This window comes from Merops nubicus, unplaced genomic scaffold (assembly GCF_000691845.1).
Source record: "Merops nubicus isolate BGI_N331 unplaced genomic scaffold, ASM69184v1 scaffold6234, whole genome shotgun sequence".
Classification (NCBI taxonomy): Eukaryota; Metazoa; Chordata; class Aves; order Coraciiformes; family Meropidae; genus Merops; species Merops nubicus.
This window is the reverse complement of record NW_008604771.1, coordinates 20,224-36,162: the sequence shown is the minus strand read 5'-3', so window position 1 is coordinate 36,162 and position 15,939 is coordinate 20,224. Positions and strand designations below refer to the sequence as shown.

General features: G+C 44.5%; 1 protein-coding gene across 1 annotated transcript in view; it reads right to left on the bottom strand.

The window, feature by feature from the left end:
- Positions 1-6,342: 6,342 nt before the first annotated feature.
- ENPP6 (ectonucleotide pyrophosphatase/phosphodiesterase 6) overlaps positions 6,343-15,939 on the bottom strand; it is a gene marked incomplete at its 5' end in the record, with an annotated part of 29,816 nt that continues 20,219 nt past the window's right edge. Inside the window, 5 exons of the mRNA XM_008939108.1 lie at positions 6,343-6,566; positions 7,371-7,494; positions 11,492-11,629; positions 13,440-13,619; positions 14,619-14,760. Of these exons, the coding sequence (XP_008937356.1) occupies positions 6,343-6,566; positions 7,371-7,494; positions 11,492-11,629; positions 13,440-13,619; positions 14,619-14,760 (808 nt within the window). The remainder of the gene's footprint in view (positions 6,567-7,370; positions 7,495-11,491; positions 11,630-13,439; positions 13,620-14,618; positions 14,761-15,939) is intronic.

The following is a 15,939-nucleotide window of genomic DNA, read 5'->3' as shown; positions in this document are numbered from 1 at the left end:
GAGAAAAAGCTGCAGTGTGAAAGAAAAGTCCCGATTTTTACTTTGCTCGCTACAACTCTCCTGCCTAAAATTTAGCAGCTTCTTCCACCTCAGTCCTGCCTACTTAGTCTCCCCAGTTTTTGCAGGAAGGCTGAGGCTTCCTGCCCCCTGGAGCAGAGGGTGGCCGTGGGGAGCCCCAGTACCACGCAGGGGTTCTGGGGGTGTCCCTGCTGACAACCCTGGTTCACAAATGGGGTCTTCTCCCTCCTGCCCTGGCAAACCCTGCCACTGTTTGGGAGGCTGCACACCCTGAAGCTGCTGTCTTGCTAGTTGTCAACACAAAAAAAAGGGGCAAACAAGGCCACAAAAGAAGGGCCTGAACAAGCTTGAGAAGTGGGCCTGTGTGAGCCTCATGAGGTTCAACAAGGGCAAGTGCAAGGTGCTGCACCTTGTTTGGGGCAATCCCTGGTATCAGTACAGGCTGGGGGATGAAGGGATTAAGAGCAGCCCTGTGGAGAACGGCTTGGGGGCACTGGTGGATGAAAAGTTGAACATGAGCTGGCAATGTGAGCTTGCAGCCCAGAAGGCCAACTGTATCCTGGGCTGCATCCAAAGCAGCGTGGCCAGCAGGTCGAGGGAGGCGATTCCACCCCTCTGCTCTGCTTGGTGAGACCCCACAGGGAGCACTGTGTCCAGCTCTGGAGTCCTCAGCACAGGAAAGACATGGACCTGTTGGAGACGTCCAGAGGAGGGCCTCAAAATTGATCAGAAGGCTCAAAGACCTCTGCTATGAGGACAGGCTGAGAGAGTTGGAGTTGTTTAGCCTGGAGAAGAGAAGGTTACAGGAAGACCTTTCAGTACTTAAAGGAGGCCTATAAGAAAGATGGGGACAATCTTTTTAGCAGAGCCTGTTGCATTAGGACAAGTGGTAATGGTTAAACTAAAAGGGGGGGAGGTTCAGACTAGGTATATAAGGAAGACTTTTTTTACAATGAGACTTGTGAAACACTGGCACAGATTGCTCATAGAGGTTGTAGAAACCCCATCCCTGGAAACATTCTGGACCAGGTTGGACGGGACTCTGAGCAATCCAATCTAGTTAAAGATATTCCTGCTCAGTGCAGGGGGTTGGACTAGATGACCTTTAAAAGGTGCCTTCCAACCCCAAACATTCTATGATAAAAGCAGCATGTGGCAAGATCTCAGCTTCCAGGTCCTGTAGGGTCTTTCCCCAATGAGGGCCAAGCTGCCTCCTCCTTTCCTCAGCCTGCCCAGCCAACAGAGAAAATACTGTTATTTCAGCATTGCTGCTACTGGATATCTGCCACCCCAAAGTGGAAGCTCTTCTGCACACCCAGTGGGTTACTTCCCAGCCAGCCAGGAAAGTGGTAGAAGCTGTGGAAAGAGGTGTCCTTGTGGTGAGCTGGTATGGGTCTGAGGCATTTGCCTCACACTGGAGGAGCTGTCAAACGGTCACCAGGCCAGGTTAGGGAGAGACCAGGGCAGGTCTCCTGGCAGCTTATGGCAATTTTCTGATAAAATTTGGCTAATAGAGCAAAACCAGTGTAGTTGATAATGACTTGACACATTTGGGGTAACATTATACCAGTTTGCATGGTGATAGCAACTTCCATCTCATTAAATTTTATCAGAATAATCTACACAATTATAAATATTTGTATGAAACTTGAGGATTATTGTTCAGTCAACTGTGATTCTGAAATGTTCTTATTTTTGAGCACTCCACAATAACTTTCCCTTAACATAAATACGTTTCAGTACCTACACAAAAACCATTTTTCCATATAGGTGAAAGTTGTCTTTCAAAACATCCATTAAAGACTCATTATGCTAAAATGATGGGTTTCAAACTTTCCCTTCATTAGGCCATGTTTTCTTAAAAAAATTTGCATTGGATCTGCAGCCACCTGCCCTCTCTGCCACAGCTTTTCAGGGGGAAATGTTATATGGAGCTTTTCTAATACCTTTCACTTTCCAGAGTGCATTGGGTCTACATCTCCCCTTGAGGTGTCAAGTTAACATCTGACAGATATTTTGACTTCTGCTGAGCAGTTAGGGGACAAGGAAGGTGGCTGGCAACACAAAATATTTTTATTTGCTTTTTAGTTGTGAAGTCCTGGTACTCATGGAAGGCTCTGGCCAGCATCTGGGACAACGGGAACTTGTCTCCCTGTGGCTGCAGCCTGTGTGGGCAATGAGGTCTACATTCTGAGGGATGCTGGAGGGCTCATCTGCTGAGTCCTGGCTAGTCATGTCATTTAAATGGCCAGCAAGTTCACTAATAAAAAAAGGCTTGGCTTATTTAGGTGGGAAAATGCCATTTTTGGCACCACTAGAGGTAGCTGGCTAAGACTGACTCCCACACTGTCCCCATGCAGGCAGTCCCTCAACACTCTCCTCTTTGTGGGACCCATGTTCATGGAACACAAGGGGAGTACCTCTGGGCAGACCTTGGCAGAGCTTCCCGTTCAGAGAGAGTCCTGCTGTGAATTAAAGGGCTCATTGGTGTAACTGCACTGCTTCTCCTCCATCATCCCCTCCCTGCCCCTGTGGTCAGTTAAGGAAAACAAAGTTTCACTGAGTAGGTTTAGAGGCTTTGCTATTAAATCATCCTCTTCCATGAACACTGTTGTTGGTTTGTGGAGCTTAAAGTGAGTAGGGCCTCTTCTCCATGAGGCCTTTGGTGTTGGTTTTTTAGGTTTCCTTGCCGTTTGTCCCATCCCTTGCTGGTAAGTGTGGTGTACCATGAGGGCTCCAGAAAACCCAAACCAACAGAGCCCTGGTACCAGTGACAATGCACCTGATTTCTGTGCAAGCAGCAGATGTGATGGTAACACAGGGGGCTTGGAGAAGTGGGTCTGGAGAGAACATCCAGGGCCTGCCTCTCTTAGGAGAGCAAAATGGCTTGTCATATCCATTTGCTAGTGTGAATTACTTGTCCCTGGATGGATGTACAAAAGGTTAAATATTGAAATACATCTTGAAAAAAAGGACTGCATATACAACCTACAGTATCTTCTGTGATGTATTTAATGTCCCTAATTAACATGCTGACAACTTTGCCATTTCTAAACAATGTTATCATTCATCTTCCTGATGATTAATCAGCACAAGCTTCAAACACTGTTTATCACACTTCGATGCAGCTATCAAACAAGAAAGGCAAGGTGTTACAGGAGAGGGTTTATGGTTTGGTTTTGGTTTTGTTTTTTTTTTTTTTTTAAATCTTACAGTATTTACAGAAAGAAGCGGGTTTTTTCTAACACCATTCTTAGAATTATTCACTCATTCACAATCAGTCATTGTATAAAAACATCATTCAGAAATAGGTTTTTAAATACACCCACCTTCATTGCATAGTATACAGAAAAATAGGCGAGAGTCAAGACACTTGATTTTTGAATGAGAATGTGAAGTGATTCAGAGGTACATTTCTAAGGAAGAAAGATGCACTTAGAATGAATCACAGAATCATAGAATGGTTTGGGTAGAAAGAGATCTAAAAGTTCATTGGAGTGCTGAGGGTTTGCCCTGAATGAGGGTTGGCATATGGATGATGTCCACAACCAGGCAAGAAAGACCCTCCTGATTGGTTTTCATCTGGGGTCTGGCCAGCCTTGGGTGGGAACTGACTAGGAGATCACCACCAGGTGCCCCTGCCTGCCACATTAACTGGGAGATGGGGCAAGAGGCCAATTACCTAAGAATTGACTCCGCTTGCAGTAGAGTTGGGAGGTCTGTCTGCACAGTGTATGAGCTGTGTGAGGGTTCTGGTTCTTGAACGGGCTCCCTGACTCTTCATGGCAAGTGGAGTTCCCAGGATGGTGGAGCAAGATCATGAGTCTCTCTCTGGGAAAATTCTATGTAATTAGACTCATCACCTGGCTGATTCCATCTCCCATGACATAGTTCCTTGGCCAGCTTGATCCCTTTTGCACATCCTTTGCAGTGAGTGAGTGCACTGATTTGTTCCTCCCTCTGGTTGTCAGGCACTTTGGATCTCTGGTGTGGGATGTGGTACTGGAGGGAGGAGTTTGGCTGCTGGTCTGCCCATTAATGACAACAGCATTTTATGTTGGTCAGCAGAAGAGTCATCTAGTTCCAATCCCCCCTTTGCCATGGCCGAGGACACCTTCAATTAGATCAGGTTTCTCAAAGTCCCATCCAATCTGGCTTTGAATGCTTTCAAGGATGGGGAATCCACAGCTTCTCTGGGTGACCTGTTCCACTGTCTCTCCACCCTCAACAGTAAAAAATTTCTTCCTAATATCTAGTCTAAATCTACCCTCTTTCAGTTTGAAAATTCTAAAAAATTAATGAGTTGCAGTTCTGATGCTAATGAGCTTCTTGTAGGTCTACTGTAAAATTTCTGTTTTACAGATCAAGTGTCTTTTGAGGTGTATTACCATACACACAATGCTTTCATGAAGGTCGAACAAATCATATTGCAATTAGAAGATTTACTCTGCAGTATTTGTGTGTGGACAATGACAAAAATGAATTGCACAAAGTAATCACAAAGGTCAATGTCTGTTTCATGTATCATGACCCGTCCCTGAAATAAGTCAATGGACCTGATTTGTTATTTCCAACTTCTGCTTGTATTATTGAGAATCTGAATAGACCCTTACTTTTAGGACCTTTTCTTCTGTGAGAGGACCTTGGGTTCTGTTCTGTAAGAGTTAAAATGGCAGGTTGTGGAGGGATTAGCAGACTATATCCTGTTGATTTTCAAACAAAACTTGGTAATTTAGTCATTTGGTTATCTCGCATACTGATATTCTTTTTTTGCTTTAAAAATGTGCTCCAGTGAATTCATTGAGCCTGGTCCATTAAAGAGCAACAGGGAACTCTAAACAATTGGTGCCTGTTTTACAGCTACTGCAAATGCTTCGAAAGCACTAAATTGCCTTTTATACTCAACAGTCTAATAACAAAGACTGATTTTCTCCCTTTTTTTTCCCCAATTGATTTGATGGTTCACTTGAGCTTTAAAAACACATTACATAAATCTTTATGGCTATTACAGAAGTCTTTTGTCAAGTTTAATTTGGTGTTTTGTTTGTTTTCTTTTTTTCCATGGTGTAATCATTCACCCTTAAACACACTGCACCACACATACACACATCGTGCTTGACTCTGGATCCATAGGAACAGTAGGTCCTAGAGGTTTATTTTGCATGGGAAGGGACCTAAATCCTTCCAAAGACAGTTCATCACTGAAACCTCCTGGTTCAGAGGTATATCAGAAAAATTGCTGAGCACTCCCGAAGGCACCTCCAGCAAGAGCTCTATTCTCTCCTGCTCTTTGACTTTGCCATTACAACTTTGGGCTTTCTAGCTTGTGGTGGAAATATTAACTAGGGTTAACCGAGAGGGTGGGAGATCCATTCCCTGATACTGCAGAGTATCAGGGAATGTGCTGCTCACTGGTCAGACGTGCAGAGAGCAAGAGCTGGCAGAAAAGCATTAAGTGCTGAAAAACCTTCAGAAACTCAATTGTGTCCAAAACCTTAAAACCTGAGCAGATGATATTATCTTCACCAGGAAAAGCAGAGAGCCTGTAAAATGCCCATCTGCCTCATCTTACTTCCTCCTGATCCCTGTGTGTCCAGATACCTTTTTACTTTCCTCCTGTTTTGGAAGTGGAGGATTTCTATCGTTCTCCCCTTTCCCAGCCCTTCACCTCCCCACTGTGGTCCATAAGGGAAGCCTGGCCCTTGAGGTGTGCAGGGCCAGGGCTCACTTTGGGGAAAATGAAGGAGGAAAGGATAAGAGAAGTTGGATGTTCTCACCACTCTCCCACTGATACACCTCTCTCAGCACTATAATCACTCAGCAAAGTGCTTGGCTCTTTGAAGAATGGGTCAGAGTAGACAGGGCTTGGCTGGTGTTGTAAGGAAAAGGTGAGGCTCTGCTGGTGACAGAAATGACCCAGTTAAACACACAGAGGTCTGTCTCCATCCCTGAGCTTCTCAGAACCAGGAGCCAGGCTGAGCCTTTCCATTAAAGGTGATGGGGTAAGATGTGTTTGATGCTCAGAGATCTCCAGGTGCACACACCAGAAAATTTTGTGGATAGCTGGCCAGGATTCTGCTCTCGTTGCCAGTGTTGTAAATGTAGAGTAGTGGCACCGACTTTCATAGCTGTGAGCAGGACAAAAGCTGTCTTCATTTCATAACTGTTGTAAATGCCGGATGGGTCAGAGTCACGCCTGTGGAGCACGATGGAGGAGTGGGGGACAGCACTCTATTAATGAAGCTATTATTCAAATGAAGAACTTAAAAAAAAAAAAAGAGAAAGATGGAGTTGCTGGTGACACTGACCCACATTGTTCTGGGATCACAGTAAGGAGATCAGCTCGGCGGACACGGAGAGCAGAGCTAGTGCCAGGGTGCAGCTGCCCCACGAGGGGAGTGGTGCCAAGGGGGCCGTGTTTCGGAGCATGCACTCCACCCTGGACCAGGAGCCATTGTTGGGCAGCGGCTGTACTCCTGCCAGGCTGCACATGATGTTGTAAACATCCACGGATCTGATGGGAGGCGCTCGGAAGTTGGATCGGAAATCTGCAGGGAAAACAGGCAAAGCAAGGAGTTGGCATCTTATGGCTTGGGGCTCAGCCACTGAAATGTGGGGTGCTGAGGGGAAAGGGCTCCTCTGCTTTCCTGAGACCTACCCAGCAGGTTGGGCTGTGTACGATTGACAACATAGCTCAGGAGAAAAAAAAAAATAAATTAAAAATTAATGTCTGGATTATTTTTACTTCTAAAGCAAAAAAAAAAAAAAAAAAAATTAAAGTAGTTTCTGTACTTTACTTAATAATTTTTACTGATTTAATAGCCTGAAATAATTGTATTGCACATTCTGCTTGGCTTCCACTCCTGTCTGCAGTTGCAGCTTGGTGCTCAGCAGTGGTTAAAGGGCCTGATGAATTGAAAGCCAGGGGTTTTGTGTCTGCACACCAGGCAGGTGGGTGAGGTGTGCTGCAACCTTCCAAAGAAAGTACTCCGTGTTAGGGAGTCCAAATCCACCAACGAAAGGAAAATTCATGTGTTTCAAACACAATTAAAAATTTAGGCAAAAGTTTAGGAAAATAGGGCAAAGGGATAGTTACTGAACTGGGACACTGGAGAGGAGCTGACCCAATCCCTTCACATCTCTGTAGCCTGTTTCTCCAGCTACAAAGCAGATACAGAGCTAGAAACCTCCACACCATGGAGCCACAGTGAGGAAATCCTGCCATTTATTTGTAATTTTGGGTGCCACAGACTGCCACATCAGGGTTCTGAGGTGCCAGGGGCTGGAGGGACTCTGGGCAGGGCCCATGGGGCTGTGGGGGAAGCAGGGCAGCAGGGGCAGCGGCACTGTACCTGGCCCAAATGCAAGGAAGAAGCCTCTCATGTCCATGAGCTCGTTGTCGTAGCCGTGCCAGCCGTTCTGCCAGGCCTCCTTCCACCCGGTCCCGTTCTCCCAGAAGGGCAGCTTGTCCTTGCTCTGGGGGACAACAGCACAGTACAGTCAGAGCCCGCCTGTCGGGCGGCACGTGGGGTGCCGTGCTGTCTCCACGTGCTGTCCCGCCCCGGCAGGCCCCACGCCGTGCTGGCACGTGCACAGGGGCTCATCACCAGGAAGGTGACCCCGGCGTTGCCATCTCCCAGCCGAGATTCTTTCTGCCTCTCACTCATCTCAGTTTCTGCTGCGAGCACGAAGCATCGCAGCCGTGCGTGGCACACGTGAGGACGGTGGCGTCCCTCTCCTGCTGCATGCAGTGCTGCTCTCCCACCCAGCACCACGCGGGCTTGGTGCAGCCTTCTCCCCAGCGTGCCATTGGCAGCATGGAAAAAGAAGCTGGTTTTGCTCTCTTTGACTAGTCAGCCTAAACAGTACAACTACCAACCCTACTATATACTTTCTAATTATTATTATTTCTTCTCCCTGCTTTTATTAGTATCAAAGCAATGAGTCTCCTTCTAGGCAACACAGGCTCAGACCTAAGATGGTCCCCCTCTCCCTGGCATAGACCACTGTCAGTTTTCTCTCCCTGCTCTGTGCATCCATGCTTTAGTGATTCTTGGTTCTCCTTGTCCATACTGCACTTAAGTTGTACTTTTAAATTCCCTCCTTACTTTATTCTCTTCTGTACTCACAGCTCTTACCAGACTATCCACAATAGTGCCATGTCCTGCCCTCCCTTGGGAGCAGTGGTCCCTGGGGAGCTACTCAAAATGCTGGACCAACCCTCTCCCCGAATGTCTCTTCTCCCATGCTCCTCACATCTAGACGTCAGCAGACATGACACTCCAGCTATCCCCAAAACTACGGCAGGAATTTCATTTAGGCAGAGAACATCAGCTGACAATTCATTACACCCCCAGCACTAATTTCTCTGATGGTTACAGAGAAGGAGCTACAGAGCAGCCAGGTCTGGGCTTCACACTCCGTCATAGGAGCACAGAAGATGCCCCAACAGTCTTCCACATTCCCACCCTAGGTGAGTGGTGCCTCAGCCCCTGCAGATGGTGAAGCAGATTGACTGAGGATCCCTTTCCCTTAATGAACATTTGTTTTGTCTGATTTTTGTTTTCACTGAGGATGGCAATGATTATGGCTATGAGGTGTAGTTCTTCTGACTGTTTTCCAGGGGAACCCCTGGAGCATCCCTTGTGTTTCTTCATATGTAATAGTCAGCAGATGTACCAGATTACTAAACGATTTTAGCTGACAAATCTCTTTCCTTGTCCCCATCTATTTCACTGACAGCACTCAGAGCAAGCCAAGGAGTAGTAGACTCCTTCCCATCTTCCTGCTATAGCATCTCCTTATGCTCTGGCTCCACTTACTGTGGTTCCTGGGGACTAATTGTCACAGGGCTGCTCACCATTATGCAACCTGTACAGCATTTGTTAGCACCAGCCTCAGACAAGCCAAATCACATCTAATTTGCAGTGCTGCTTTGGTGGTATCATGACATTGTTGAAGCTCGACTCCTCCATGGTCCTGTCAGATGTCATGGACTCGGCTGCTTCCCGAGGCATGTCAAACACAGGAGGTAGTGTGATCTTACTTCACCCATGTAGACACCAGGAGATACCTACTCGCAGCTAGATGTGCAGTCAAAGGCACGGTCATTTCTATTATTTTTTGCTGCTAGTTGGGTCAAAAAAAAAATAGTCTTTATTTCACAAGTGCAGCTGAAGTGAGAGCTCATAAAATGGAGCCATTAACAGCAATAGCTTGAGGGAAAGGGCTGTGCAAGCATCTCAGTGCTGCCCTTCTGAAGCTTCAGGCTCTGCCTTACAGCAAACCCTGCAAAGCCCTGGGACTTCTCTGGGGCCAGGCCACTGGCAGCACCCCAGCATGTCTGCTTTGGTGAGCCCAAAAGGGACAGAGAACTCAACCAAAGCATTAATTTTTCATGCTCAGCCTAGGCCTCGGCTAGCACTGCTCCTCAAGGATGAAGCAGGCATGTCTGGGGCTGCTGCTGATAGACCTTTCCTTGTATGTGCATGCTTAGAAGCTGCACAGCAACTGTCTCCTAAAACTTGGGAAAGTTTCCTGGGCTGGGTAGAGGGTGAGCACACAGCCGTGAGGGCTAACGTTGCTGTTGCACACAGGAGAGCAGCTGGGTGAAATTCTGGTCCAAGGATGGGGATCACTCACTCATGTGGAGGGAACAAGGTAATACTAGCACACTAGCTTTGATACAGCCAGAGGTGCATGAAATCCCTTCTCATCCTGCTTTAATCAAAAGCTGGCTGAGTTTTTGTTACCATGTCCCTTGCTGGGAAAAAAAAAACAAAAAAAAACCAAAAAACCACCCAAAAAAAACCCCACAAACAAGAAAACCCAACCACTAACAAAACAGTTTTCTGGGTACATCCCTCTTTGTCTCTCAAAAATATGCTCTCAAAAATATGTTTTTTGTTTGTGTGTAAATCCCCTTTTTCAAGCAGGTTATAGTTATCCACTAACCAGCATAGAGTTAAAACATCCTGCGAACATGACAAGGAAGAGCTGAACATCTCTTCAGCAGTTTGGGCAGGAAGTATAATAGAAGGCTCAATTATTGCTTTAAAATTATGACAAGAAACTTCCATTTTCACATCCCATTCACAGATAATGAAAATGTACCAAGGAGAAGGAAAATCTGACAGCATTAATGAGAGGACATTCTTGAAAATCAGAAACAATAGGAAGGAATGGGCAGAGAGACAGAAATAATTACCACAGCAGCAGTGTTTGCTGCACTGTTATTAAGGTTTGTCAGAGTTTCAATGATTTTTTTTTAAGTGCATTTTTTTTTTTAGAAAATGTAAAAATGTTCTACGTCGAACTTTTTCAAAGAGTTTAATTGTAATTTTTAAAAACCATTTTGGCAAATATATTTCAGATTCCTACTTTAGATGCCCAAATCTTAACTCTGGGGGTTTTTTATTTTTTTTTTTTTTTTAACCAGAAGTGTGGTCTTCACCCATTTGTACTCAAAAGCAATCAGTAGTTTTAAAGAGATGCATTTTTATTCAGCTGTAAAAATTATTATCCTAAAGCCAGGCTGGCTAGTGAGAAATGTGGTGGTGTGGACTGTATTGAGCAAAGCCTGGTGAGCAGTAGCTCTGAGGGTCATGAAAAAAGATGTTCATCAGAGTTACAATAATCTGCAAGGCAGTGATGGGCAATGACTATGCTGGGACACTGAAAAAACAAAACAAAAGGATTCCCAGGTTCTGTTGCCAGCTTAGTGACTTCATGTACGTCCTTGGGCACACCACTGAGTACTGCTCCTCAGTTTACCCATTTAGGTAAGTTCCCTCACCCTCTGAGCTGTGGTGAGGTGCAGTAATACCTGTATTGTGGAGATGCTCTGCTAGGGATACAAGTGCAAAATAACAACAGCAACAATTTAGAGTAACAAAATAAGCTGGTATGAAAAATACCTTCATGTGCAAGTCTAATTGATTCACTGTTTACAAGCTCTCAGACTTCAGTGTCAGCATTGGGTATCTGAGGAGTAAATCCCCAGTCTGACCCTTTTGAGAATGGAGGGCCTGGTAGAAACAGGGCATTTTTAGGGCAGAATCTGGTGGGTGGGAAGCCAGGCAGAAGGAAAAATTGCCATAAAGTACTGCTGAATGGAGGGATAGTAAGACCTCGAATGGAAACACTCTTCTTGAGTCTGAGGTGAAGATAGATTGGCAAGGGGAAGAGGAGTAAAGAACTGGAATGGGAAATACAAAAAATCCTTCTGTTTCATGGTGACGCTGAAACAAGAGCTGTCTCAACTGTTTAACTTTGCCTACCTTCAGCATAGCTGCCACGCCTCTAGGCACTTTTAAGCACACAGCAATACTTGACATTAGTTTTGTAGTCAGCCCATGTAAATAGTGTAACACTTTAACCCAAAGCCCAGCATGGAAATGTACATTTTTCTTACTGTTTTCATATATGGCACCTTTTCACATTCATGTCTAAGTATTTTGCTTCTGTACTTTACCTCTACTATGAACCATCCTTTCTCAGCCACAAGAGTTAGAGGAGACACAAATTTTCCCTTTTTGTAGAAAAACCTGTCTGGAATATCCTGTATGTTATAAACATCCATGTGTTCCACAGCTTTCAATTTTTTATATATCTGCAAAGAAAACAAATGTTAGGACACCATATGGCTGTAAACAGCATATACACACCTGCGGGTACAGGGATACACCTGAATTTGTAAAACGGCCAATCCCCATTAATGGCTAATCATCAACACATTCAAACTGGGATTTTGGCTGTCCAAAGATGACAGCTGTGCAAAACCTGCTTATGTGGTTTAGGAAGTTCTGAAAACTTGCATCATAAACACACGAATTCATGTGTTACATATATTTATAATATATATATACTCGCAAATGTATGCATGTAAGTATCTCAACCCACACAGACCAGGAGAAAACAAACCACCTGAGAAGACAGTAAAATAAGTGGAGAAAGACGCTCAAAGGCACCACGTGGACTGGGTACAGATGTGTACGTGTGCAAGAGATTGGCATTGCCAACAAGCCGCCGTGGAGTTGGCGCCAGGGTGTGATGGTGTGACTCAGCCAGACCCTCCCATGACCTAGTCCAGGTCCTGCTGTTTCACCTGTACTTCTGGTACTTCAGAACTCCTAAAGGTGATAACAGCTATCTTATGATATGACCTAATTCCTAAGCACGGCTTTTTAAAGCAAATTAAGAATAGAGGAATCTGGCTATTGGGAAACAGAAAATCAACTTTATTTTGCTTTGTACTCCAGTAAGAAATCCTGAAAAGAAATGAAGGAAGAGAACAAAACCATGGTGCAAGGCATTGTACTTTATTCTCCTTATGGATATTAGGTTGTTTAATGAGAGAGAAGCCTGTGCTTAAGCACTTTGTTAGATGCAATCCCAAGTTGCAACTTATACTTGCCCTTGTTTGAGAGTCTAGACTACAAAAATAGGGATCTTCAAGTTAAGGCCAAGGATAACATATATAAATGCTGTGATGCCCTGCAGGAACTTGTGAATTGCTTACACATGCCTCTAAGACAACTTCCAACACTGGCACTAATTTGAAATGTTCACAATATTACAGCCATACAATTCTTGAAGAGTCCAGCTGGGTGCCAAAATTATAAATATTCTCTCTCTAGTACAAGCTACAATATACTGGAACTGACTGAAATATAACATAGAAATAGAAATAATACAGAATATAGAAAACAAAATTATTCACCTGGAGCATGGACTGCCCATTTTGTATGTCTGCTCTGTATTTTGAGGACAGCAATAATGACTTTTAAAGCATTGGTTTCTGGTTAAACTATAATGTACTAGTCTACTACTTACAGATGCTGCATTACTCTCAAAATCCTGCAGTTCTAGCATTGAGTTTTTATGGTCAATTCAATCCAACATGCTTATTCATCAAAATTCATAAATGGAGAATATTGTAAAAAAAAAAAAAAAATTTGTAATTCTGGTCTAATGGTGTTAAATCCTCAAACTCTATGGGAGTTTACTGGAATATGAACGCATTCTCCAAATCATTTGAAAAATCTCAGCTAGAGTGTCAATAAATTGACTAATATATATATAAAATCCTAAAAATGGATTTTGAGCTAAAATATTTTAGCTGTTTATCAGAAGCACATAGTAATGGACTTTGAAAACATGTATCTGTGTCAAATAACAGTGAAAGCTCATGATTTTTAATTTGCCTGGTGTGACTTTCCTCCACATACCAGCATCACAAGAGTGTCACAGAATCCCAGTATGTGTCCCCATAAGAGCCTTGGGATGACTTTTACACACTTCTCTGAGAGAAAGATTTGGATGTTACAAGCAAACAAAAGACACAATTGGCCTTTAAAAAAAAAGTGGGGGTCGGGGGGAGGAAACACAAAACTAAATAAATATGAATAAGCTGTACTCACATCCGCATGCTTCTCTGGAACTGGCCAGAGGCTCACAACAGGACCTCGGTCCTTCATTTGTAGGGTATCACTCATATTGATATACTTTTTCAGTTCGATCACTTTGTTTGCCCAAGAGATGTCTGTCATCCCATGATCGGAGAAGAGGAGGACATTGACGTTGTCCTGGAGGCCCTTGTTCTGTTGAAGCAAGGGTATGACAGCCGTTATGGCCCAGTAAGAGCTCCACACTGGCTGTGCCCACTGGAAAATTTTAATCCCCATTCGACCTCTACTGATTTAATGGAAGTTGGCCAGAAGGAGCACAGTTCAGATGCCCTCCAACATGCTTTTCTACCACCCATCATAGTGGGCATCCACTCTAACTTGCTGCCCTGGAAGAGTCTGAGAGGCTAGTGCCAAAGAGAGATTTTTCCAGAATAGATCCACCCTCCTGCTAAGTAACCAGGCGCTACATTCCAGTCCCACAGCCCAGCTGGTCTTAGAAAGGACTTTATCCAACTGTTCTTCATCTGTCCAAAATAGCTGGGGAAAAGCAACTCTGTCACGGTATCGCCTCTGGCAGGGGTGTTTCTCTCTTCCCCTCCCAAACACAAACACCTAGCATTAGAGCTTTTATATTGGAAATACGTATTCCTCTCTTCACTGAAACACATAAAAATCTGCAATGTGCATTTATCTTTGCCAGAAATATGAATAGACTTGACATTTACCCAAAAACTTGGTATCCTCCTTCTCTGACTGCAAAATCATTTACATGATATTTTTTTAAAACAAAGTTTAAAGTACAGGGTTCTGAATGGCACCATAAAACCCACCATAAAAGTTAATTGTCTGATTAGGAAGCAAGCAGTTTTGATTTGTCCTCCCACAGTAAAGCCCAGCCAGCAACACAGGTTATAAACAGAGCAACACGGATATTGGTTTATGGCTTCCCAGGGCTATCAGTACAATAATCCACTAGGAAGATTATAATGCCATTGATAAAAACAAAAATCAGGGGAATGTTGCCTTGACTTCCACGTGACCTCAGCAGCCCCCATTTCTCAGCAAATAAAAGTTTACAGCCAATGCGTACAATTAACAGACATTAAATAGGCTCTGGGCAGTGCCACCAAAAGAACTTTTAAAAACCTTTTCCAAAAGCACCTGGGAAATGGGTTTTTGGAAGCCACTCACCTTGATGAGCGTGATCATGTTGCTCAAGACTTTGTCCACCTCCTTCACCGCTTTCTTCCTCTGCTGGGACGAAGGGCCGTAATGGTGGCCTTCCACATCGATGCGCTCATAGTACACCGCAGCCATCTCAGCGCTGCCGTTGCTGGTGGTGGCAAGGGGGGAAGGAGTGAGAGGCTGATGCTCATGGGGACCACCCATCTGCCTTTTTTTTTTTTTCCTGGCTGCTGGCATTAGTGTCCTCACCGTCATGCAGTGCCACAAAACCCCAGAGGAGCATTTTCTGCTCCCAGCCTGGGCTTTCCCACCCGCTGTTGCATGGCTGGGCTCATTATTCATGGCCAGAGTCACCTGGGCTTGCTTGAAACTCCCATCAGAGGTGCCAGGTAGAGACTGTCATGTGCAAACACAGGCTGGCATGGCAGCCCTCTGCTACCTCCTTGAATTAGGAAGGCGGCTTTTCCTTTATTGACAAAGAAAGACCCAGAAGAAATACTGATTTCTGTGCCGAGTGCCCTTATTAAAAGGATTGTGGGAATTATCAGTCAAATGTGCTTTAATTAAAGTTTGGCACTTCTGGCTTCCTCTTGTGTGAGGTCTTCCAAATCACCAAGGTCAGCTCAGGACAGGCTCTTCCATGACCTTGCAAAATCCCAAGTGGTATGAATTAGGGTGAGATTTTAGGTGGGGTTTTTATTCAGGAATATGACCAAAGGGAAACTAAGGTAATCTCAGAGCTACACAGGTTTAGCTGATCACACATTTCTGCACTGAATGCCCTCAGCCTAATTAGTGGGGATTGCACGCACATCAGTGCTTAATTACATTTTCATGGCCACTTTACAGTTCACTGTAAAGCTCCCTGAGAGCAGCTGTGTGGACAAAATCACAAATCTATTCTCATGAGGTTCAAACCCAGTGTTTTTCTATTGTGCTTAATATGTGACAGGGTGTGCCATCCATAATACATGCTCTCATCCAGATCAAGATCCCTACAAAAAGACTTTGTGTGATGTCCTGACACATCCAGCTTCTTTAATTAAAGACACCCGAGCAGTCTGGTGTAATGAGTAAGACAGAAGACAGAAAATCAGAGGTGAGGGACTGAAGGAATGAGTTAGGGTTTGTCATTTGCATTTGTAAATTTGCTGAAGGCCTCAGAGGAGCAGTCCTGTAGGAAGATGAAGGTCTCTGCTGTGGTGCAAATTTCTCCACCACCATCTCTGCAGAACAGTGTTCTTCCTCACTCTTGTTGATTCTGAAATCATTCAAATGAAGCAGCCCTTCTCTCCCTCTAATTTCACTCTAAATGTTACTTCCTACC